Raw genomic sequence first — 26,127 nt, forward strand, 5'->3', positions numbered from 1 at the left:
AACTAGCTAAGTGGAAGAGCAGGTTGGAAGAGAGATTCAAAGTTTATAAGAAAATTGGGTATGATGTCTGTATTTCTATCTACTCAGGAAGTTGAGGTGGGAGGATCACTACATTTCATTAGCTTGAGATAAGCATGGGCAACTCAACATTTCAAAACAAAAAAAATCAACAACAAAACAAGTTCAACAGAGCCAAAAATCAACAACAACAACAAAATCAACAACAACAACAAAATCAACAACAAAACAAGTTCAACAGAGCCAAAAATCAACAACAAAACAATATACAACAGAGCCAAACTAGTCTTAGCCAAAGAGGGCAATTATTGTGAACTATAATGCCTTGTAGGTGGGCAACACCAAGGGTTGTGGAGCTAGGAATGAAACAGATCCTATATAGTACAGCAGTCTCAGGTCTGGCTGATGATACAAAGGACCAGCATCAGCGGTTTCCCTAGCTCTGTACTTCTATCTCTAGGTAAGCTATTGTTCAGTTTATACAGATATTCCACGTGTAATGACCTATTTTTTTTTAAGACTGAGGCGTGCTGTTTGGACTTACAACCCAGTCTTTTTTTTTTGTACAGTTCTGTGTATCTTGCTTATAGAGCCTCAATGTCCTTTTCTGTGCAGTATACCTTGCTTATATAGTACTGCATGTAAAAGTTATGCCACTAAAAGCAAAGTTATCAAGCTGAAGTTTCTTTTCCTTTGATCAAATTACTACTGGAAAGCTTTTTTCTTTTTAACAAAATACTTATTTCAGACCTGGAAAGCTGCTTTCATTGCTGTCAGACGATCTCCCATGGCTCCCGTGGAAGGCTTGTAGGCCTCATAATTACTCATCACATTGTTATTATTTCCTCGATCCTAAAAAATAAAATACATCCATGAGGACAGGAAAATAGGTGGGAATGCAACTACCAAAGACTGGAGCTCATTATACTAAAAACTCTGCAGTAAGAGCTACAATGGGATCTGGATATTTTTAGAAAGTTGCCCTTTGTGGGAAACAGTGCAGTGATAAGAGGCATTTAAACATGCCTATGCCCTTAACCCGACAATTCTATTCCTGGAAATGCCATCAGATTATGCCCAAAGTTGAACATGTATTATTTATACAAATATTCAACTAAGTAAAAATTATGTTAAAGATGAAAAGGCCACCAGTATAGCACACTGTGTAACTGCTTAGGCTCTGAATTAAGACCACTAAGGATCTCAGTCTCTCCTTTGACATTTACCAGTATGGAACTACAGGTGCCTCAGTTTATTATCTGTACTTACACTGAATTGAAGATGAACTGCTTTAAATACTTGGAATGGGCCTGCCACATATGAAATGTTCAATAATTACTGGCTATCACTATCATCTCCATCATTATCATCATCATTACTGTAGCGAGGGAAGAATATTTATTGAAGATGCAAAGTTAACTATAACACTGCAGAAAACTGGCAACTTTCTTCCATGGCTCAGGAATCAACATGTCAAAAAATAGGCAGGTATACACCTCTAGTCCCAGTTACTTGATAGCCTGAGTTGGCAGGATCACTTAAACTCTTGAGTTTGAGACCAGCCTAGACAACCCAGGGAGATCCTATGTCTCAAAGACAGAACAAGTAGCTGGGCATGGTGATGAACACCTATAATCCCAGCTACTCAGGAAGCTGAGCCAGGAGGACCGTAAATTCAAGGCCAGCCCAGCAATTTCGCAACACTCTGTTCTCAAAAACAAAAATAAAAAGGGCTAGAGATACAGCTTAGTGGTAGAGTACACATGGGTTCCATCTCCAGTACAAAAACAAAACAAAATAATCACAGAAAAACACAAGCTTGGCCTGACTGCATATACCTACAGCCCCAGCTGTCCTTGGGAGGCTGGGGGAAGAGGATCACTTCAGCCTATGAGTTAGAAAATTGCCTGGGCAACATAGCAAGATACTCAGTGCACAGAAAGACAGATAGATAGATAGACAAAAGACAGTAAAGAAGCCAGTCAGGTGGTACTTCAGTTATTTGGTTTGTAAGAAAAATTTCATCTCACATGTCTCCGATGCAATTTCTCCAGACTGTAGCAATCATTTCTGAGTTTATTGACAAGGTATAAGCTAAAGTTTGTACCACGACTCTCTAGCAAGTTTTCCCCAGCAGTAGGCTATAGCATAGAGGTGGAAGAATTCTATCAACGGACTGCAAAGTTTCTCACTGACCAAGTTTGAGGTGGGGATGGCTATGAACATCCAAGGGTGATAACTTTAGTACCATGGCAGATCTAAACCAATTTTCTGAATAAGCCCTAGTCAGCCAAGTATTCGCAGATGCTTCTCTAACAGTTTCATTGTGAACCAACATTACACTGACTCAAATCAGATTAAATACATGCTCAGTGCTGAAGAGGGTGTTGAACTTTCTGGTACTTTCATGGATAGATCAGGATACAGATCCCAAGAGAAACGCTGTAGTCTATACTCACCGTGTTCTCAGAGCCTAGGCCAGGCCGCTCCCTATAGCCCAGGCCTCCTCCACCAATGTTCAGTTTTTTGCCCTTCCCTCCTTTGAAGCGGGATTTCCGAAACCAGGCATTCTGCATTGAACATAATTTCAAGGTTAAGCCAGGAAAAGGAAAAGACCAAAGGAAAAGGACAAGGTCAAAGAGGAAATTAATTGGGAAGAACTTTTTGTTTCATTTTTAGCTAATGCATTTATACCAAGGGAAGAATTATCCACAGGAACTATAGAACTATAGACTTGCTTCTTTTTGGTAGTTTAACACACCAAATTTGTCAGGAGGCGTACATGCTTAGCTAAGGCTTCCCTTACTGCTCTTTATACCAGGGCCTGCATCCTAGAAGGGCAATGAATAGGTAAGCTTCAAAACCAGTGGTAGTTGTGTGTGGCAGTACATGCTTGTAATCCCAGCACTATGGTAGGTCAAGAGAGAGGGATCACAAGTTCAAACCCAGCTTGGGCAACTTAGCAACTCAGTGAGACCTGTCTCGAATTAAAAACAAAACAAAACAAAACAAAACAAAACAAAACAAAACAAAACTAGGTGAAGCCACACATGGTGATGCATGCCTGTAATCCCAGCACTTAGGAGGCTGAGGCAGGAGGATCACCATGAGTTTGCAGTTAGCCTGGAGTGAGTTCAAGGCCAGCCTGAACTATACAGAGAGACTGTCTCAAAAGCAAAAAATAAAAAAAAAAAAAGCAAACATCTTTGAGAGTTTAAGGCGATGATCACAAGTTATTGTTAAAATAATAACTTGGAAAAGTTCTGAGTATAGAGAACCTCAGGCAATAAAGGAGATGTAGAAAAAAAGCCAAAGACAAAACATATCTTCTTTAAAATTTTAATTTAGCATTGGCTCTCTCTACCAGGGAAAGGGGAGGAAAACGTTATTTTCCTCTCTTCTGTACTGTAGTCCTTAACTCAGTTGTGGACTGCGGTACCCCTGGGAAGAGGATAATCAGTATGTGGTCAAAAGTCTAAGATCTCAGTCTGTAATGAATACTCAAGAAGCCTTCTTCAAGACATTGCACATGTTTGGCATCACAAAAGAAAAGACTTTTATGGAGAAGAGTGGGAAGAAGGACAGAAGATACCTCCTGAAATTAAATTTACTCCTAGCTATGCTATGGAGCAGGCAGGTAGAAATTACAGGGACAAATTTTAGCACAAAACAATGAGTAGCTTTTTTAGAGAAATGTTACTGAAAGGAGAAGACAGGCAGACAGATGAGGATAAATACTATTATCCCACAATTCCAACCTGACCTCATAACCCCTCTGCTTGCTTTCTTGTCAGATTTGTTATCCCCTCTACTTGCTGAAATTTCATAGCTGTATGATCTGAGGCAATCCAAAACATGCCCAGCCCCTCACCTGCATTGCAAGATCTAGGAGTTCCTTGGAAACATGTTGGTTGGCTCCTTCCAAGTTCCGGACCAGGTCACCAGCAAAATTGCTGTCCTTGGGGGTCAGTAAGGTATAGGCCACACCCTTCTCACCAGCTCTTCCTGTGCGGCCAATCCTATGCGTATGGGTATCGATGTCTCGTGCCACATCATAGTTAATGACAGTCTTAATTGAAGGAATGTCCAGACCACGGGCTGAAATAAAAACAACCAAATTCTTTTTTTCTCTGTCTAGAGTCAAAAGATCAAAGTAACTAGAAATACTTGCACTGTAAGAGCCCACATCTCTCTTATCTGAGTACAAAGATTTGGTGAGCTGCACTTAAGTTATCCAATGCAACTATGATAGATTCTATGACGCTGGGCCTAGGCCACCTACGGTAAGGGACATGCATCTTTTGCCATCATTAATCTGCCAGGCCCTCTCTCTTGCACCTGGAACATATTTTAAAAAATTAAACTCGGATGAAATATATCACTGGCCTCAAATGTACAATTCTCTTGTCTTGGCCGGGACTATACAGATGTGCCACTGTATCTAGCCTCAGATGTGTCTAAGTGTTATCCTTTCCGCAAGAAAACATCAGTTTATAAGGATAGCTATTAAAACTCAGCAGAACAAGCCAAGCATTGTGGCACACATCTGTAATCCCAGTACTTGTGCTGGGGCAGGATGATTGTGAGCTGCAGGCTGGCCTGGGTTACATAGCTGAAGGTGATCCTGGACTATGTAGTGAAACATATCTTAAAAAACAAACAAACAAACAAACAAACAAACAAAAAACATTGCAGAATAAAGCCAAAAATCATACTCCAGAAACTTCTCCAGTCTTGAGTGAAGTATGCCCAACTAACAACTTATCAACTGATCATAAGGTAAAGACAATGTGCATATTCAGATACACAGTAAGGGTGCCCTGCTGAACTCCACCTTCCGCTTCTAGCTGCAGAGATACTTTTATCAAAGAAAGAGAAACACTGAGTGAAAAGTGGTAGTCAGAGCTCCAGGTTGTGATCACAGTGCCAAAATGCTGCTCCACAGAATAGGGTCAAGAAGCCAGCATTTCAATCAGCCTGCTCAGACATTATAGGTCATATTGCAGAGTAAGATAATACCCTAACAGCAGAGACTAAAGCTACTGTGAAATTCATACTCTACCTGCAACATCAGTGGCCACCAGAACTGGGATGTCCTTTTTCTTAAAGTCTGAAATGACCTTATTTCTCTCACTCTGGTCCATGTCCCCATGGAGCAGCCCAAGATTATGACCCTCCTGCTTAAGGTTATTGGCTAGCTCTTCAGCATTGGCTTTCTTAGTAACAAACAGGAGGACACTCCCTGAAGAGGTAAACTCCACCAGACGCCGGGTAAGCCAATTCCATTTACTGGGCCCAGAATGGAGAATCTCTACAATCTGTGTCACATCTTCATTTGCCTGGGAAGAAAGATATAAAAGAGGTGACTGTTGACACTGGTACTACGGAGCACCTAAAGAACTAGTTATTGTCTTTTCCACCTGCATTTGAAAGAACCTTGAATAGTCCCTGTTCTCTTTGGCCCTTTATTCAGCATGTCAAGTACAGTTCAAAAACTACCTCTTCTCTCAAATCACTTTACTCTCTCTCTCTCTCTCTCTCACACACACACACACACACACATAATGTATGTATGTATGTATACACACGAAGTCCGCCAAAAAGACGTATACAAAATAAAAAACCTTATATAATATTGAAATACACACTGGACATTGACTCCCAGGTACACTGACTGCTTTGTCCACATGCATGTTAGGATTTGTATGATGTCTCAGTAAACTTATTAAAATAGTTATACAAGTTGTTCTTTTCCTAAAGTGTGTAACATTTTTTTGGACAGACTCTGTATATATATTTGTGTATAAATTTAAGTGCCCCAATGCATACAAATGCCATACTTTTTAAAATGCTCGTGCAGGTTATTTCTAATGAAGTAAAATCATTTTCAGGACCCTCTGTCAACTATTTTTAACACAAATATATATATGCAAATAGAAGGCACTCAAAAGTGAAAACTGGACCATGTCAAAACACTAACTGAAGCCGGATGTGGTGGTGCACACCTGTAATCCCAGCACTTGGGAGGCTGAGCTGGAGGATGGCCAGGGCTACATAAGCAACTTCATTGCTAGTCTGCACTACATAGTGAGACCCCCCAAAAACCCCAAAAACTCACCAAGAAAACCAAGTAACTGTACAAAAACTTTCTTAATAATTAACACAGGAAGAAATAAGGCTGACAATAATTAGTTATAAGCCAGATGTGGTGGCACACACCTGTAATACCAGCACTCTGAGAGGCTGATGCAGGAAGATTACAGGTTTGAAACCAGTCTGCACAACTGAGTGAGACTCTGTCCCAAAATAAATAAAAAAGGGCTGAGAGGTGTAGCGTAGGGCAATGCCCTGGGTACTTGAGGCAGGGAGCTAGCTATGTATCTCAAAAACAGCTACAGAGGACTTTAATATTTTCAACATAAAGACATGAACAGTAAGGTGATGGATATGCCAATTACCATGATCTGGCCATCACACACGATATACATGTATTGAAATGTCATGCTACACCCCATAGATATATACAATTACATGTACATATATGTTATTAAAAAATATTCTCTAAAAATGCAAAAATAAAAACATGGCAAGGAACTTAAGGAATTTTCCAAGTAGTCTTAACTGAATTTCAAATCCCAAATTGAGGGAATTTTTCTAAATAAGGTGTGTGTACAGACAAGACATCAAACCTTAACTTGTTCCCACCAGGCCCTTCATGTTATCCCACTCCATCACGTGTAGCCCTCTTCCCATACTCACTTAAAATGTCAGTTCCACCCTAACTCACTACTAGTATTCTAGAAAGACTTATTTATTTCTTTCTAAGTTTAAAAAAAACCAAACTTGAAATGTTTTTAAACATTAAAAAGTGAAACAAACATTAATTCCCATATACCAATTACTGACTTTCAACAATTATCAACATTTTGCAAATCCTGTTTCACTTACCCCGAACTTGGGTATTTTAAAACAAATCTAACACATGTTGCATCATCTGTAAACATATTCTTATTCTTTTATCTCAATAGTAAGAATTAACTCCGTCTCTATAATAGAGAAATAACCCACTGGGTCCCCTGCTTAGGGTTACCTCTCCAATATCTCCCTGCACCACTCGAATAGGGTCAATCAGGATGTCTCTGGCCAGTTTTTCAATCTTTTTCCGAAAAGTTGCACTGAATAAAAGAGCTAAAAGACAAAGTAAATTATATTAAAGAAATAGTATGACTTTTTTGAAGTTTAAAAACTGAAGGTATTTTTAATTTAAAAATTGAGAAGGAGCCAGGGTTATAGCTCAGTGGCACAGCACTTGCCTGGCAAGCGTGAGGTGCTAAGTTTAATTCCTGGTTCAAAAAAATTTTTTTGATAAGATTTTCCCTTATTTTATTTTCATCACTTTTTCAGTCAAAAAATAAATTGTTAGCATGGTTCAGGCAAAGACTTTACTTCAAATCAGCAAATGTATACTGTGCAATGCTTCTACCCACTGATAAAACCGCATAAACTGGGACAAGTATTTTATTTTTGGGCCTTGATTTTTTCATCTGTAAAGCAAGTGATTACGTCCTATGACCTCCAAGGTCCTGTCACATAAAGGGTCATTATCTTCCCCTTTATAGTTCTTAAGTACACACATGATCATTTTTGCTTCTAGGAGTGTTTTTAAAATAAGTGTTTTGATTGCAAATATCGTTTTACAATAAAGCTGCTTCATACATACTCTGTCTGTCAGGACGGACATGACTTGCTATGGATCGAACCTGGTACTCTAGAAGAATAGGAAAATTAACATTATAACCCTGTAATATAGTTTGGAAAGCCTAGAAAAAAGTCATTAAAGTAAAAGACTAGTAAGCTGTAAGAACAAAGAAACTTTAAAACTCTTAAGACATATCATTCATTATTAAAATCCCAAAAGCTCTCCCTCCAATTAGTAAAGATGGTTATTTAAAAGTTTACAAAGCTGAGAAAGTCAAGGACAGGAAAACAAATGGACTTTGGATGATTTCACATTTACCTCCACAAGAATAAAGACCTTGACTTTCACATCACAGACATAAATGAAATTGAAAGAACAGAGAAAAATATTCTCCTTATATACAAAGCCACTTTCAATTTTCCTCAACCCAATCAAGACCAATGTGCTTTTCTTGATAAAGTTCCTAAAAATAATGTCTTAGTTCTCTTTCTAGCCAGGAATATTTTAGTTTCTCTTATGCTGAAAAACACTGCTTGTATCTAGAAAGACATGGAAAAAGTAGTGTTAATGAGGATAGGGACAAAGAAACTGGTATCCAAGGCATACCGAATCCCATGTCAAACATTCGATCTGCTTCATCAAACACAAGGTAAGAGACTCTTTGAAGATTAGTAGCTTTCTTCTTCACATGATCAATCAGTCGACCCTATGAGACCCACAAAATGAACGTAAGTATAATCAAAGACATTTACAAGTACTTTCAAAGCTGCTCTCCTGGCAAAAGTACTAATTCTTCAGTCTTGGACAGTAATAGACGGCCTTGAACTTTGTATATTACAAGGACCAAGAAACAGAAACTTTGAAAAACTCAATTCTTTCTTTACATTAATAGTGTTTTAAATTCTGTGTGTGCTAAGTGGCCAGAACTATTTCTGGAAGGTATTCTGAAATGACCTGATTTAAAACCTTACTGGTGGGTTTTAATGTTTAGATAACAATCTTCTAGATTCTCATTCTTGATGTTCCTGGTAGCCATGGATCCATTTCCTGTGAGAGCACAAGAAAAACTACTTGAAATAGAGGGGAACTCACAGCTTCTAATACGTATGTCAGATACTCTTGCTCACTTGCAGATCAAAAATTAAAACAAAACCAGAGGCTGCCATTCATGAGCATATTCTCAACTCTGCTTTACCACATTCTAGGGGAAATTCTCTTCAAAACCAACCATGTTTTCCATACCAAAGGAGGCTAAGAAGCCATTTACAAATGATATACTTACTGGGGTACACACAACAATCTCTGCCCCTTCCTGAAGGGCCTTGGCCTGCTCCCACATGCTCCCTCCTCCGTACACAGCCACTGATCGAAGATTATATGCTTTCCCAAACCGCTTACATTCTGCATGGATCTATAAAGTTGTTAATAACATATTAACAAACTGTGACACTAACAAATACCTGTTATCACAACCCAAAATGGAGTTCCGAAAAATGGAACATGACACAGAAAACTAGGTGTGCAATCATACACCTGTAATCCCATCTACTGTATAGCATACACCTATTCTAGGTGTACAGCATACACCTATAATCCCATCTACTCAGGGCACAGAGAACTAAGTTTAAGGACAAGCAAGGCAATTTAGCAAGACCCTGTCTCAAAATTTAAAAAAGGACTGAAGATATAGCTAGATGGCTTGCCTAACATGCGCAAAAAGGAAAAAAAAAAAAAAAAAAAAAAGAAAATCAAAACCTTTCTAAAGTTAGCATTAAACTCATTTTTATGACTTCAGAATCAGTTTTATTTATAAAATAAGGCTAGCTAAAAATCTTGCCTTCATTATTCATTCTTTTCACTTTTCTTCCTTTTCCTGTCATTTCCTTTCTATAAAGAAAAGTTAATTTACCCTAGAGAAATTATGAGCATATAATACAAACAATTCCCATAATACCTTTTTCTTCTTAGAACAGTAGTAGAATTGTTTCTGTAGCACAGAATATAACAAATACCTCCAAAAGTTCCCTCTCAGCATGACAATAAGAATATACTTAATGCAACTGAATTGTACAATTAAAATTGCTTAATACTGAGCCAGGTGTGGTGGCACATTCCTATTAAAGGCTGAGGTAGGAGGATCACAAGTTCAAGCCCAGCCTAGGCAACTTAGCAAGACCCAAGACTGTCTCAAAATAAAAATTAGGACTGGAGAGTAGCTCAACATAAAAGCCCTGGGTTTAATTTTTATACCAAAAGAAAAAAAGAGGGGGGTCAAGGTGGTTATTTTTGTGTGTACTTTATCACAATTAAAAATAAAAATCCTGTCATAGTCCACATGAAGAAACAGGTATTCTACATGAAGCACATACCTGCTGGCAAAGCTCCCTCGTAGGACACACAATCACTGCTATTGGTCCATCACCTGGCTCCAATTCCTTCTGATCCATTATATGAATCAACATGGGCCAGATAAAAGCTGCAGTTTTTCCACTTCCTGTTTTAGCAATACCAATCATGTCTCTACCACTTAATGCTACAGGTACACCCTGGAGAAAAATAAAGTATATGTACTCTCAGATTTCAATTGTAAAGATGAACTGAAGAAAATCCTGGGGAAGGATAAATGACTATTAATGACATTTATTTCCAATGGAACAAAAATATCTCTGGGCTTACATACTGTCTGTGAAATAGAAAACAGCTATTGCCATAAGCTTCTTTTTTTTTTTTTTTTTTTTGGTTTTTCTCCGGTACCAGGAACCGAACTCACGACCTTGCGCTTGCCAGGCAGGCGCTTTTGCCGCTGAGCTAAATCCCCAGCCCTGCCATAAGCTTCTTGATTTGTAGCACAAACATCACTGCCTTCACGTGGATCAGCTATCATTTACAGAATATGAATGACTCTATTTCTTAATATATAGAAATGAAAAACTAATTTATCATCAAAGTAGCTATTAACCAGGCTTGGTTAACATGGCTATAACTTGGCTGCATGCCTGTAACCCCAGCACTTAGGAGGCCAAGGCAGGATTGTTCAAGGCCAATCTGAACTACATGGATCAGACCCTGTCTAAACAAACAAACAAGAGATGGGGATTTAGCTCAGTGGCACAGCACCTGCCTGGCAAGCACAAGGTCGTGAGTTCGATTCCCAGTATCAGAGAAAAACAAAAACAAAACAAAACAAAAAATAAATAAACACAAATAACATCAACAGAGAGTAGCTGCTAAAATTAAAAAATGTTCTCCCATTGAAAAAGTAGAAGCAATCCCATTTTCTCTGCAGGAATGAGCCCCATATACCATTAAGAAACACAAGCTATTACTTTCAATAATAAATGAAAAATTTCAGGTCATGGACAAAAGAACTCTAGTTACTGATAATGCTAAATTTGTCCTGCACAAATATTTTTTATGTTAGGTTTGTCCAAATAAATTATTTTCTTCATAACTCCATGCACTTATCACACAAAAAACACATCCTAGAGAACTAGCAACTTCTTAAGAGTAGTAAGTAATTCATATTTACTTTTCAATGTTTAAGAATCTCAAAAATGCTCTTGTGTTTCATATATGGTTCCCCCCTACACAGACTGCATGAAAAGCTGAAAACTAGCACCTTTTTCCTATACTGGCTCTTTTTTCTTTTTTAGCTGCTTTGACTTGTTTGTCAACTACATATAGTTATGGAGTATCATTCTACTCCACTTTCCTTTCATTATTTTTACTTACCTGGCACTGTATTGGAGTGGGCTGCGTGTACTCAGATTTCCGAATCTGGTGCATAAGTTGTTCATCAAACCCAAAGTGGGCAAAACTACTCCCTGGTCTAGGAGGTGCAGCACCAGAGACCTAGAGATAGAGACAACTCCCAGGAATGACTTTAACATAAATAGCATTTGAAGTTCAACAGTACATACCCAGATCTAGCATTTTAGCTTGAGTGTGAAGAAGTGAAAACAAATCTGCAGCCAAAAGCATACCACTGAAAAGGCAAAACCTCAAAATAGGATGAGGACTTCATATAAACTTTATGACAAATATTCTTGAGATTATTCTGTCATATAATTTTAAATGACAAAGTATCTAAAAACTCTTAAAATAAAATTCTCTTATTAGAAATAAATGAATGAAAAACCATTCAATGGATTACAGAAAGTCACTTTTTTTTTTTGCAATTTTACATAAATATTAACCAGATGGTAAAAAAAAATTAAAATTTGCAAATAAGTCCAAATAAGAAAATACCCACTGGTTGCAAAGATACAATCTACCACTGGCTGAATAGTTAAGAGTCTCTCCTACTGATGGTCCAGTACTGTCAAGCACTGTTAAATTGTACACAGGAGAAGAATGGGACTTATAACCTCTATTTTGTTTCCAACAGTGGTAACCTTTTAATGTTTCTCCAGTGATGCTGTTATTTCCAACCAGGATTTCATTAAAAGATTTTTGGGGGAAGTTAATCTCTGGGAAAACAAGTAAGTACAAACACACATATATGCATGCACATATACACTCCACTCCTTCAAAAACTGGAGTTTCAAACATCATGTAATTGATAAGGCAGACTGAAGCCAGAAAGTTGCCCATACAGATAGTAGATCAGCATATTATCTGAGTGTCATTAACTAACATCTAGCAGCACCTTAAACAATAAGGCCAATAAGCAGCCCAGAACTTCTTGGTGAATAATTTAAACCATCGCTGGAAATAGTGTATGTATATTTTAAAATAGTAGTCATCTCTATCTCTTCCCACAACAGAAAGGAATGTCCAATCTTAAATATCATCTGGATGACTAAGACAATCAAACCAAGACACATAAGCCCAAGGGATATAATTATTATTGTAGCAAAGACAGCTCAGGGGCCATTAAAAATGAAATCCAATTAAACCTGGACTAATTATCATTAACATAAGAATACTTGCTTAATGATTAACTTACCCGAAGATTGAGTTTATGCCGAAGATCTATTAACTGCTGTGGAGTGAGGTTGGTTATCTCCTCATGTTCATTGTAAAAATTTTTTTCAAATGGTGGGTAGTCAATCTGCAGGTCCAATTATTCAAAGTTAGTCTAGAATTCAAGAGTCAATCCTGTAAGTTTGATTTTAATGCAAAATAACCTTTTATAAATATAATACAAATAAAGTCATTCATCATAGGAAGACCAAAATAATTCATTTATTCTTGACACACATTTCCAAAAATATAGCCAATGCCTTTTCCTATTCCTAATTTCAATATAAACACCAACCTGCTGCCCAAAGTGACATTAAGGGTACCTCAAAGTTGAACAATCTTGAAGCAAATGAAGGAATCTTTATAATGCCAAAGCCTTCAGAGAAAAGTATTTTAAAGATATTCATATGGTTTAACATTTAAATATGTTTTGAATTAAGTTGTTCACATAGCTCTAGGCATTTAAAAAATTTCTAGTATTTCTTTTACAGATAGTTCTGACTTTAGAGGAAGTTCTACTATCTTTTGACTTTCTTGTTTTGGAGGGTGGTAGTATAAGGGATTAAACCCATGGCTTCACACATGCTAGGCAGTCACTATCAATGAGCTACATTCTCAGCGTAGGTCTACTCTTTTTAAAAACAGAGGTCTGTTTATATAATTTAAAAATATATGGCCATAAGAAAAAGAAGACAGCGGAAGGGATAGGGACCAAGAGATGCAGAGAGGAGGAGAGGGTGGGCAAGGGGGTAAAAAAAGAATCAAGATGTGCTATGTACATGTACCAACTCCCCATGAGAAATACAGTCATTCTGTATTACAAATGAGTGCCAATAAAAATTTTTGAAAATAGGTATTACTGAGCAATTTTAATTCTTAAGACAGGCAACCATTTCTGGTGTTTGTTTCCCAGCTTTGTGTATTAGGGATACAAAGCACAAACATGTCATCACATAAGAATTTGGCTAAATAACTCTCCTTTTGACATCATAATAGTCTATAAATTTTTTTTAAAAAAAAATTTGACATCCTGTAGATGGTAAAAAATTTCCAAATTTTGGACATACTTAAAAATTTTGGTGAGAAGAGTGGCATTATGTGTTTACAAATCCCTTCAAAGTTTGACTTAAAAGAAAATAGCTCTTACTACATTCAAACTATTGTGACAGGTTGTTATAATTTAAATCCATAAAGAAAATTTGCCCATCCAAAGGCATGTAGTTGAAAAAGGGAGGAAGATATTTTTTTAGTCCTATCATGTACTTGTAAATTTGTATTCTTTATTGATACTATAGTACAATTTGACCAGTGTTTATTTTTATCATGTAATGTGAAACCACAAACTTGTTATACTGTTACCTTATGAGCTACTGATCTATGGTGAGTTTTTTTTAATGTTTATTTTTACAGTTCTTGGAATTGAGCCCTGAATCTTCACAATGAACTATATCCCAGGCCTTTTTATTTTAAGACAGTTTCACTAAGTTAAAATCTGTGATCTTCTTTGCCTTGGCCTCCTGAATACCTGTCCTGTTTTTTTTTTTTCCCTATCCTGTACTTTGATGGAGCTTTACTCACGCATGATTCTGTAATATCATATATAGATCATTTGGAAAATATGTATTCACTGTAGTATGTAGATAATCCGTAAGTTCATATATCTCATACATTCTAGGCAGGAATATCACAAGTTTGCGTCTAACAAGGGCAATTTAGCAAATAGTCTCAAAAAATTAAAAAAACATGGGCTGGCGTGGTAGCACACACTTGTAATCCCAGCACTCAGGAGGCTAAGGCAAGAGGATCACTGTGAATTTAAGGCCAGCCTGAACTGCACAGAAAAACCTTGTCTCAAAAAAACCCTAAACCAAACAAAAGAATCAAAACTTTTAACATCAATCATCAATTTTATAGTCACAGCCTCTGAGTACTGAGAAACTATCAAGTTCACTGTGGTGGATAGTTATTTTTGTTTTAATGAAAATTAATTTTTATTGTTTCATAATGGGAATTCTGAGTGGACCCTCCCCCTATAATCATCTGGCAGAGAATATAACAATTAGTAGAACAGTTTTGTACCACTGCCTTGATTCATACAAAGGCATTAACAATTTCACTTTCCATTGATTCTACATTATCATGCAAATGCTTATGCAATGAAAAAGGCAAATAACCTTAGAATGAAAAAAATTCTTTTGACTCTACAGACTCTCTGGATAAGCATTTGAGAACCAATGCTCCAGAACAGTAATGGCGAGCCTTTTAGAGTGCTGAACTGTAACCCAAAACCCACTTGTTTATCAGAAAGTGCCAACACTGCAGTTAAACAATACTAAGGTTTTAGTTTGGAAAAAACAACTTGTACATTAACATCTTTTGTCTTAAGAGAAACAAGTAACGCACATGCCATAGGTTTGCCACCACTGCCCTAGATCTACAGTCACCACAGTATGTAACATCTAGACAGATATTTAACCTGAGGAAAAACTCTTATTTTTTTCAAGTGGGTATATGATAGCTTCACTTCCTTCCTTTTCTTGACTTTAGCAACCTGTAATTCCTGGCTCTGCTTTGAAGAATCACACACATCTTCTTTGAAGAACCTATCTGCCACAGATTTGGAAGTAAGAGTAAACATTTACACAGCAATTAGAAACAAATGTAGTGGGGCATGGTGGTACACATATGTAATCTAGCACTTGGAGGCTGAGGCAGGAGGATCACAAATTCAAGCCCGACCTGAGCAATTTACTGAGACCCTGTCTCAAAAAAATAAGGGTTGGGATGTTGCTCCGTTTTAGACTACCCCTGGATTCCATCCCCAGTAACAAAATAAAAACAAAAATACTCATATCCAAGGGCCCATGTGAAAGGAGGGTAAAGCTGGGCATGATTGTACAGGTCTATAATCCTAGCACTTAGGCTGAGGAAGGAGGATTGCTTCAAGTTCAGGCCAGCCTGAGCTACATAGTGAGATCAAAGCCAGGCTAACATGTATAGTGAGACCCCCATCTCAAAATGATCAAAACAAAAAGGAAGGTATGAGTTCTGGAAAACAAGTACAATTACTTAAGGAAGGCCAATTTAAAATTGTGAAACTGAATGAACACAAGCAAGAGATTCATCTTTTTTTTGGTGGGGGGGAAGCAGTACTGTGGAGTCAATGGAGGAATGGAGGGCCTTTGCACTGAGCTATGTCCCTTGCCCTCTTTTTTTTTAAAAAAAAAAAATGACACTAGTTCTCACTAAGTTGCCCAGGCAAGGCTTGAATGGTCAACCCTCCTGCCTCAGTTTCTCAGACTGTTGGGGATTACAGAAATGCACCACTACCCAGCTGTGATTCACCTTTAACAACATAAACTGTGAAAGCCTCATGGAATTTCTGGCCCAACCACTTAGCAGAGGTGATAAGAGGATCCCAAGGTACAAATATTTTTATGACATGAATATACAAATATTGGGAAACCGAAATATAAGCTGAAAAAAACCATACCAACTTGAAATAAGAATCAAATTTAGCAGGAAGTATCATACCTCTGAATGATCAATGGGAGGAAGAGGATCAATGATTTTTTTGGAGGGTGCAATTGGATTTCCATCACTATCATATTCCAGGTTGTCTTCTTCCTCCTCCTGAACCACACCAGCAGTTGGGTTTTCTGCCATGTATCGAAAATAAGCTTCCTGCAGGAAAGCACAAGAACATAATCACACCCAAGTACGGCTGAGAACATTTCTATTCTTATAGTCAGTGTATCAGGAGACTGTACAGTTTAAAAACCTACCAAGTAAGGCTAGACTTTTACTAGCAACAATTCCTTTATAAAATATCAGTATTCAGAAGGACAATCCAAAGAAATGAGTACTACGAAGTGATTTAATTTAAGAAAGGATTTATAAATCTGCCTATTCCACAGTCTTCCTTGGGGGTGGGATGGGGGACTCTACCTACCCTGCCCAAAGCTGGAAAACCTATGCTGTAGCTTTACCAATCCAAGTTTGGAAGCTGACATTGATTAGAAAGGTCACAAACCTGGAAAGGATACCATTCTCTCACCATCCCACAACTGAACAATGAAAAAAAGAAATACTAACAAACAGTCATTAATGTTTGATCTTCAGAAACAAGAATCACAAACAGAACCTTTAGAAAGAGGTACAGGCTAAATGGTGCTAGAGGCCATCAGTAAATCCCACACTACTCCTGATTCATCAGAATAAATGTTAACTTTGGATTTAAAAAAAGCAAGATGAATAAATCTTGTCTTTTTGATGTCAGTTGGTCAAACATTCCATCTTCAACATGGGGGAAAGCCATGTGAATCTTAGTATTATAGTACCAACTGGTAACACAGGTAGAAAAGAACAAATCAAATGACATTCCCAGCTAACTGTCAGGAATGGCCATTTCAGTGAAGGCAAGCTCTAGCTTGTCCCCAGTATAGACGCTGTGGGGTAAAAATGAAAGAAATACTGCGTAAGAACTCACTTGGTCATCTTCCTCTTCAATGTCATCTCGAATACCCCTGGAAAAACAAGCGGAGAAACAAACTTCCCTGCAAATGTTCCACATACCCAGCTCCATACTTACAACAGATTAGTGTTGAATTCCGTGCAACATAGGAACTCTCAACACTAACAACAGCAAAGCAGCAATAAGCACACTGTAAACTATCCACCCATCACTGATATGTGGTTTCACTCCATGGTCTACACTTTGCATTTCTTTTGAATGAGATGATAGGGAACATCAATTACTAACATGGATATGAAGAGTAAAAACTTTCTGAAGATACCAAAGAATTCTATGCCTTGTCAACCCATACAACAAACAAAATGTGGTTATGCAAACTATTTCATATTATAAAGAAAAAAATCCTGTATTTAGCATATGCTAGAGAATGTCACAAGTTTCTTATTGTGCCCTCAAGTTTCTAGCTCTACAATAATTGCTTTAAGCCAAAATCAGTTACCTTGGGGATAGAGACAGAGAAAAATTACATAAGCCTCTTGACAAGTATAGAACTAAAACTCCTAAGCAATATACATGGAGAAGGAAATCACTGCCACTTGCTGCTTCTCAGGAGTTATAGAAAGTGTAACTCTCAGGAGTTACAGAAAGAACTAAGTTGCTTAGTGCCCACAACCACCTAGTTTTAATCAAACCTGCCACTTAATGTAGAGAACTTGCTGTTCCTAAGGCAACAGCAACCAACACCGCCAGTGTAAGGTAACTGGAAGAGGATACGACATATATAAGCACCAAAAGAGGGCTCTGCATGGCACAAGAACTTTGGGAAGGGCTTAAAGCTCTAACTGCAAAGTAAAGGGAAAGAAAAGTCCAACCTTGATTGGTAGAAAAAAACCTTACAAATATATTCAGCAAGGGAAAGAGGTGACTTCTCTTTCCCAGAAAATAAAGTACTCAAGTTTTGATTATGCTTGCTAAAACATGGTATCATTCTTTAAAAGAAATTGGGTTTTATTTCTAGTAATATACATAGTTTCATGATAGCACCATTACTTCCTATCAGTCATACAAACATGATCTATTTTATATTAATAGTTGGACAAAAGTCAGTACAATGAACCCAAACTTTAGTAATTATGCTTTTCTAACTCCTAGGGTAATAATTTATGTTTACTAAACAGTTATTTATAGTTGAAGATCAAATGCTATTCTGTCAGACAGAATGGCTTTTAATTACTGCAAACACAAAGACTTTTGTGATCTCTGTATCTACAGAACTATTCAAGATACAAAGACATCATAAAACAGAGGTATTTGTACACTTAATTTTTTTCTCTGTAAAGTTTGGGGGAATAGGCTTTTCAATATTTTAAATATTTCTCATGTAACTTTTGTGAAGAGAGAAGAAAACAACTTACTTTACGTTTTTTCTTTCCTTGTCCTTTTCTTCAAGCCTCTTCATGTCTCTAGCTGCCTGATCCTAATGAAAGAAAAGACTGTATGAAATTACATTAACTAAAAGCACTTAAAGAGAAATTTCTTTAAAAACAATTTTAGGATTGGTAAATGTCCTCATGGATTTTGTTGTTGTTTTGCAGTACTAGAAAAAAACCAAAAAACCAGCTAGATGCTTGCACATGCTAGACAAGCACTCTATCACTGAGTTACATCCCCAGCCCTTTTATTTTGAGTAGGAACGGTCTTGATAAATTGCCAAGTCTGGGTATGAATTTGGGATTCTCCTGTCTCAGCCTCTTGAGTAGCTAGAATTACAGGGATGTGCCACTGTGCCCAAGCTAGGTAAGTGTTTTGTTTTGTTTTGGCCATTTTGAGACAGGGTTTCACTATGCAGTTCAGGCTGGCCTCGAACTCACTTTGTAGCTCAGCTGGCCTCAAATGTGCAGTAATCCTCTTGCCTTACACTCCCAAGTGCTGGGATTACAGGCATGCCCCGCCACGCCTGGCCCTAGTTTTATGTTCTGTTGTACGTTACAATACCTCATGTAAGAGTTATGCAAATAAAAGAAGCCATCACAATGGACTTTCCTTTGACCATTTCTTTGTTCTCAATATTGTAACGTACATACTATATACCATTCCTCATTTAGTGACCAATTCAGTTATTAACCTAATCACAGAACCATAATAATCAAACTGCATTTTGATAACTAGTTTTCAAAGAGAAACTATTCAAATGTGCTGAAATTTGGCTACACATCGTTTGAATGATTTACATCTGCGACCCATATACTTATCTAGGCAACAATTAACAAAAATGCTTAATTCACAAATATATAACAATCTGTCACTTTATAGAAAAGTTAATCATTATGGCTGTAAAGGAACTTAAATTCAGGCAAAACAGCCTCTCTCCTAGTACTGTTTAAAACCATTTATATTAAATTACCAGTGGGCCTGGTAAAAAAAATACAGATTTTGGGATCTAACTCTAAAAAGGTAATTTTCAACATGGGAATGCTGCACACAGACATATGGCAAAGTCTGGAGATATTTTTGCTTATCACAACTTGAGGGGTGATGACAGGGAAACCTTTGGTGGGCAGAGGCGAGGAGTGCTAACTCAACATTCTCGAATGCACATGACCATTCCCACAAAAGACTTATTAAATCCCAAATACTAATACAGTAAAAACTTTTTTTTTTTTTTTTTTGAGACAGGGTCTTGCTATGCAGTTCAGGCTGGTCTTGAGCTCACTTTGTAGCCCAGGCTGGTCTCAAACTCGCAATGATCCTCCTGCCTCTGCCTCCCGAGTGCTGGGATTATAGGCGTGTGCCACCAAACCCAGCAAAATCTTGGACTGTAATTAACTTGTTCTGAGTGTTTTGCAAGAGGAGCAAACATTTCTAATAAACTTTAATTTGATAAATATGCGATGTCTTGCAGTATGAGTGATATGTGATGCCGAATGTCGCACGATCACAACTGAGCCAATGGTCCTTCTGTCTCTTCTCTACAGGATCACAGGTGATCACCTTGCAACAGAAAAGAGGCTATGGAGGAGAACTCCTTTGCAGAGGAGGAGAAAAAGGTGGAGGAATCCCTCACTTCAAATGAGGCTAGGGAGATGTGGGAAATGTGGGAAATAGTACAAATAAAGCTGTCGCAGTTCAAGTTATCAATCTGTTTAATGGTAACAGAATGCCACATTCCCACAAAACCCTCCAAAGGAGGCAAAAGCGAGTGTCACTGGAAAGCTTCCTTGTTAAAGTTGCATGAAAAGAAAAAGATTCTGCTGAGCAAATAGCTAGCAGTGATTCCTTTAGTGACAGGAAAAGGAATCCTACACAATAACCTTTTTTTCTCATCTCCCTCATACCAGCCAGGAAGGTTTTCAAAGGTAATTACTGGTTAATTTGTTTATATTTCTTTATTATTTTGTATTATATTACAGTAATTATATTACTGTAATCATTTTATATGAATATTTTTGGGCTACGGAATGAATCATCTGAGTTTTCCTTTATTTCTTACAGAGAAACTTCCTTTGATATACAAGTACTTTGGATTATACGCATGTTTCTGGAACAAATTATGCTCACCAAGGCTTTACTATGATCCTGAGGCTGAAAACTCTGCTCTAGTTCCACTAAATCAGAACTGTACAGAGTGGAGTTAAATATATATAGTTCTTATGTTTTCCAAAGTTAATTCTTATGCACGGTCAATTGATCTAAATTGATCCCTTGTTTTATATAGCTGAAAATCAGTTATCAGAAAAATTATACAATTTGCCCAAGGTTTTTTCTATCTTTGATGTTTAAAATCTGAGATCAGGAATAAATGCAAATTCTCAGTCATTGACATATTTTCCAAGCTTAGCATCTAATATCCAACTTAAAAAAATATCCTTTTGATACTATAGCAAAAAGATACTCACACTCAGGAGAATGGTACTGTATTATAAAAGATTTACCCTCCATACAACTTCAACTACTTAAGAGCCAGATGAGAGAATCAGGACTACTCTTGGATACTTTCACTGAAAAACTGTCAGCAATAAGTTAAATCTAAATTTAAACCTAGAAAATCAAGAACTGATTTTTTTTCTTTTAAATTCATCACTACAGATATCAAGAAATAATGAAATTTTCTGTGAAACAAAGCCCTTTGGGAAATGTCCATACTAAAGATGAAGACATCACAGCATGTACAACACACCTCAAACATAGTAAATCATTTACTGCCTTTACTTTTAGAGTGAATCATTCAACCTATTTATTAACTGCCTGCTATGCTGCAAGACACATGTATGTCCTAAATAATTTTGATGTCTTGAATAATTTGGTAAGAGGCAGAAACACACAGTGCTAAAACAACTTACAATATAGAATACAGCATAAAGAATATGGGGAGTTGGCAGTAAATTCTCCTTCTGCTACCTATAAAGTATATGCTCTCTCAGCAAGTAATTTGGGTTGAATTAAATCGAAAGCAAGACACTCAGATACTTAGGGGTGCCAAGCTGGTAATAGATGAATAAAGCCAGAATAAGAGAAGCTGTATTCTTTTGATACAAATTTTTTTTTCCTCCCCAGTGGTGGGGGATTGAACTCAGGGTCTTGTATATGCTTGGAAGTGCTCTACTGCTGAGCTATACTCCTAGCCACACAGACATACTTATGCTTTTTTGCGGAGGGGTACCAGGAATCAAACTCAGGACCTTGTGCTTGCCAGGCAGGCGTTTGTGCCGCTGAGCTATATCCCTGGCCCATTTCTGCTTCTACTTCAGTAAGTGGGCATAATCTTCTAAGGAAATATGACCTCATTTTTACTGTATTACTCTGGATATTTTATTTTCTGATATTGACACAGACTTCAGAAAAATCTTTCTCCCCTGAAAGACAAATTACAAAGCAAATATGACAATCAGTGAGCCTAACAGTGGCCTGTATGTCAAGAAAACAAGGGTTGATGTAAACCAGAAAAATGTGTGTATTTTTTAATGCAAGCATCCTCTTGTTCAGTAACAGCTTACTTTTGCTGTGCAAGATTTCAGCCTGAGTACTGCCAGATCTTCCAGTTTTTCAGAGCCTGAACTTTCAGATAAAATTCTCTCATTTTAAAACGCTGGCTCATATTTTTAACCACACAAAAACACACTTAATTTGGATTCTTTCCCTTTTTCCTTTGAGGAGAAAGAATTCTGGTTGAAGACAAGTAAGGCACATACAAGAATGTTCCTTCAAAAGCAAGAAAGTGATGATTTTTAAGTAAGAGAATTAACACAGTGAGAAAGATAATTTGATCTCAGTAACATACTACCTAAGTAGAACACTGTTTAAAGAAGGGAGACAATTTAGACCAGCCAAGAGTTAATGAAGGTGTCGGGATAGCAACAGTGATGAGAGAAAGGAAGAAAAATATGCAAAGGCTATTGTAAAGACTTAGCAAATCACAAGTGAAAAGGCAGCACTATGTACCAGAAAGAGCTGGGCCACATATTGCCAATATGATATGGGGCAGGTGATCTGAATTAATTTGAATTGTCTTTGGGTTCAGCTTTCCATAGGTTAGGCCTGGGGTTCAATCCTAGCATCACACACAAAAAGTGGATTATCTTAGGGCTCAGTTTTCTTATCAGTCCAAATTATATACCAGGCCAGGGATATAGCTCAGTGGTACAGTGCCTGCCTGGCAAGTGTGAGGTCCTGAGTTCTAGTCCCAGTACCAAAAGGTATATATTATTTTCTCCAGATGTTCCATGGTTATTTTGAGAGTTAAATGAAGTAGGTAATGAATATGCTTGATAACCTGGTAAAAAGTAAGGTGGAGGCAAATGAAAGACATTAAAGACAAGGTTATAAGCCACAGTCATTATATGAATATTAATGTCAACAGATGACAAGAGAATGACCTAGTTGAGGAGGAAAAGATGATGAACTGGATTTAAAGTGCCAGTGACACACATCCATATAAAAATGGTCCATATGCTTCTGGAAAAGCAGGGCTAAAACCATAAAGAGTAAAGCATGGGACTAAAGACATGAATTATACACACAAAAGCTAACTTACAAATAGACGAGGTAACTATGAAAGCTATAAAGAACAAAATAGCAAGTCAATATAGATACCTGAAAAGGAATATTTTATTTGAAGAACAGGAAAAGGATCATAAGAATGAAAGATCAGTCAGTAGCACATTTAATAGTTCTATGCTGGTGTAACAATATAGCGGTTATGTTTTAAAAGTGCTGCCTTACCATCTATCTATTTACCTATTTATCAATATCTACCTATCATCTATCTATCTATATCTATCTATCTATCTATCTATCTATCTATCTATCTATCTATCTATCTTTTGGCAGGGTCTCCCTTTGTAATTCAACTGGTCTTGAATTCACTTAGGCTAGCCTCAAACTTATGGCCATCCTCCTGCTTCAGCCTTCCAAGTGCTAGGACTACAAGTGTTCAATATTATACCCAGCTCAAGAGTTCTCTTACATAGCTGGGGGTGGTGCTACACACTTATAATTCCAGCATTCAGGAGGCTGAGGCAGGAGGATGCCTGTGAGTTCGAGCCTGGGCTACATAGGGAGTTCAAGGCTCAGCCTGGACTATACAGCAAGACCTTGTCTCAAAAAATCAGAAGAGTTCTCTTACAGAGATACAGAAACATTTACAGACAAAACCGTATGTCTGAGATTCACTTTAAAATAATAAAAAAAATTTGAAGGGGGAGAAGTCGGACGATACAAAACTGATTAAAAGTGGTTAAGTGAAGCCGGGCATGGTGGTGCACACCTGTAATCCTAGCACCTGGGAGGGTGAAGTAGGAGGATCGTTGAGAGTTCGAGACCAGCCTGCGCTACAAAGTGAGCTCAAGGCCAGCCTGAGCTGCATAGAGAGACCCTGTCTCAAAAAGAAAAAAAACAAAACAAAACAAAAAAAAAAACAAAACAAAAAAAAAACAGGAGGGGGTGTGTTAAGTGATAAATCTGGGGAAAGGGTACACAGGGGTTCGTTTAATTATTCAGCTTTTGTATATGTTTAAAAATTTCCAGAATAAAAAGTTAAAAAAGGGGGGGGGGGTCAAAGGTTTCAACATTGATGGTAAGAAATAAAGAATCTGAAATCTAGTAAATCCTTAAGTTTAACTGCCTTACACAAATAAGTACTTGAAACAGGTCTAAAAACAAAAGGCGTAGTGGCACATGGCTGTGATCAGTGTTTGGGAGGCGTAGGTAGAATCACTGCAAATTCAAGGCTAGTCTGAGCTACACAGCAGGTTCAAGGCGACCCTAAACTACCAAGTGAGATTTTGCCTCAAAAAAAAAAAAAAGTACATATTAAGTGCTACACTGAAGATCATGTTTATTCTACAGAATATACTAAGATTATTCAAACAAAGCAAAACACACAAGTCTTGACCTATGCCAGGCACGGTGGCTCATACTTGCAATCCCAGCTATTCAGAAGGCTGAAGTAGGAGGACTGGAAGTTCAAGGTCAGCCTGGGCAATTTAGTTAATACCTTATCTCAAATTAAAAACTAGAAGAACTGAAGATGCAGTTTGGTGTTCCCTGAGTTCAATCCGTAGTACCTCAAAAAAAAATTCTTGAGCTACTGTGTTCAAGGGTTATAGCCACTGATCATTTCTGAAAATGCTACAGAGGAAGAGGATGTAAAGAACAAAACAAAACACCAGCAGACAAATTTGAGCAAGGTTTATTAATTATTTCTAATTGCTAAATACTTTAGTGAAACAAACTGCTAATACTTGCCTCTACTTCAGCCATAAATGCCTCCAAGGGATCATCATCACTGTCAGAATCTGCTGGCTTGGAATGGAATTGCTGACGTGTAGGTGAGTTTTCAGCAGGAATGTAAGGCAAATCAACATTACTAGAGTCTTCTTCCTCATCTTCAAAATACCTGAAATTAAAATGCAGATGGGTAAAGTGAATATTCAGTCTAGGGTCAGTGAGTCCTTCACTTAACAGAAACTTTTATATGCTATTACCTTACTATTAAGAGATTTCTCCTATACAAGTCAAATTAAAGAACTCCAAGGTTTTGGCTATGGACCTAATTAGTATCACTCAATACATGCAAAAATTCTAATATCCCATGAAAGTAGTCATCGCAGTTTCCATTTCAACGGTGTACTCAAATCACATTCTCAGTTCTGTTAAAAGGGTTATGTTTTCAGTACAATTTAGCACATCAGTTTTGGAACAAGTATAACAAATATTAAAGAGCACGTGCCACAGGAAAAAAAAAAACTTGTATGAAATTTTAAGAACTTATTCTTAGCCAGGTGTGGTGACACACAACTGTAACCACCGCTTGGGAGGCTAAGGCAGGTGGACTCCCATGAGTTCAAGGCCACGCTTGGCTGTATAGTGAGTTCAAGGCCAGCCTGGACTACATAGCAATACCTTGTCTCAAAACAAAAGCAAAACGAAACTTATTCTTTACAATCCTTGAAGAAGGAGAAATATTTTCATATGACTAAGGTCTTTCTTCAGAAGTTCTGGGCCATTTTCTGAGACCAATCAAAAACTTCTAGAATTAAAAATAACAAGGTATATCATGTACAAGCACAAATTCTCTATGATGAATGTGATCATTATGTACATCTAAAATGTACCAATAAAATCTGATTAAAAAAAAATGCTCAGTCCGTAATTTTTCACATTAGTTAACTGTTCTGAAAGAATAACTTCAAGGCCTATCATGGTGACCCAAGCCTGCAATCCTAGCACTTGAGAGACAGGGGCAGGAGGATCGCCTTGAGTTCAACACCACTCTAGGCTACATAGGGAGTTCAAGGCCAGCCTAAACTGCATAGCGGGATCCTGTCTCAAAAACACCAAAAAAGAATAACTTCAAAGCCTGGATAAGGCATCACTCTTCCTACAACAAACATTCAAAGAAAGGACTCCAATGCAGTTTTTTTGGGCAGGGGAGGGGTGTGGGTAATCCCCCTGCCTCAGCCACCTCAGTTCT

The 26,127-nt window shown here is 37.5% G+C and overlaps 1 protein-coding gene across 2 annotated transcripts in view; it reads right to left on the reverse strand.

Moving 5' to 3' along the window:
- The window catches only part of Ddx42 (DEAD (Asp-Glu-Ala-Asp) box helicase 42), a 43,836-nt gene that overhangs the window by 2,311 nt on the left and 15,398 nt on the right, over positions 1-26,127 (reverse strand). For both annotated transcript variants that reach the window (XM_005402190.1, XM_005402189.2), the window contains exons 3-17: positions 24,900-25,050; positions 18,572-18,633; positions 17,172-17,208; positions 16,217-16,366; positions 12,666-12,770; positions 11,450-11,569; positions 10,087-10,263; positions 9,000-9,128; positions 8,324-8,423; positions 7,739-7,786; positions 7,109-7,206; positions 5,081-5,357; positions 3,890-4,116; positions 2,478-2,588; positions 769-870 (exon numbers count right to left, since the gene is read on the reverse strand). In XM_005402190.1, the coding sequence (XP_005402247.1) occupies positions 769-870; positions 2,478-2,588; positions 3,890-4,116; positions 5,081-5,357; positions 7,109-7,206; positions 7,739-7,786; positions 8,324-8,423; positions 9,000-9,128; positions 10,087-10,263; positions 11,450-11,569; positions 12,666-12,770; positions 16,217-16,366; positions 17,172-17,208; positions 18,572-18,633; positions 24,900-25,050 (1,894 nt within the window). The remainder of the gene's footprint in view (positions 1-768; positions 871-2,477; positions 2,589-3,889; positions 4,117-5,080; positions 5,358-7,108; positions 7,207-7,738; positions 7,787-8,323; positions 8,424-8,999; positions 9,129-10,086; positions 10,264-11,449; positions 11,570-12,665; positions 12,771-16,216; positions 16,367-17,171; positions 17,209-18,571; positions 18,634-24,899; positions 25,051-26,127) is intronic.

This window comes from Chinchilla lanigera, unplaced genomic scaffold (assembly GCF_000276665.1).
Source record: "Chinchilla lanigera isolate Chin_1 unplaced genomic scaffold, ChiLan1.0 scaffold00077, whole genome shotgun sequence".
Taxonomy (NCBI): domain Eukaryota; kingdom Metazoa; phylum Chordata; class Mammalia; order Rodentia; family Chinchillidae; genus Chinchilla; species Chinchilla lanigera.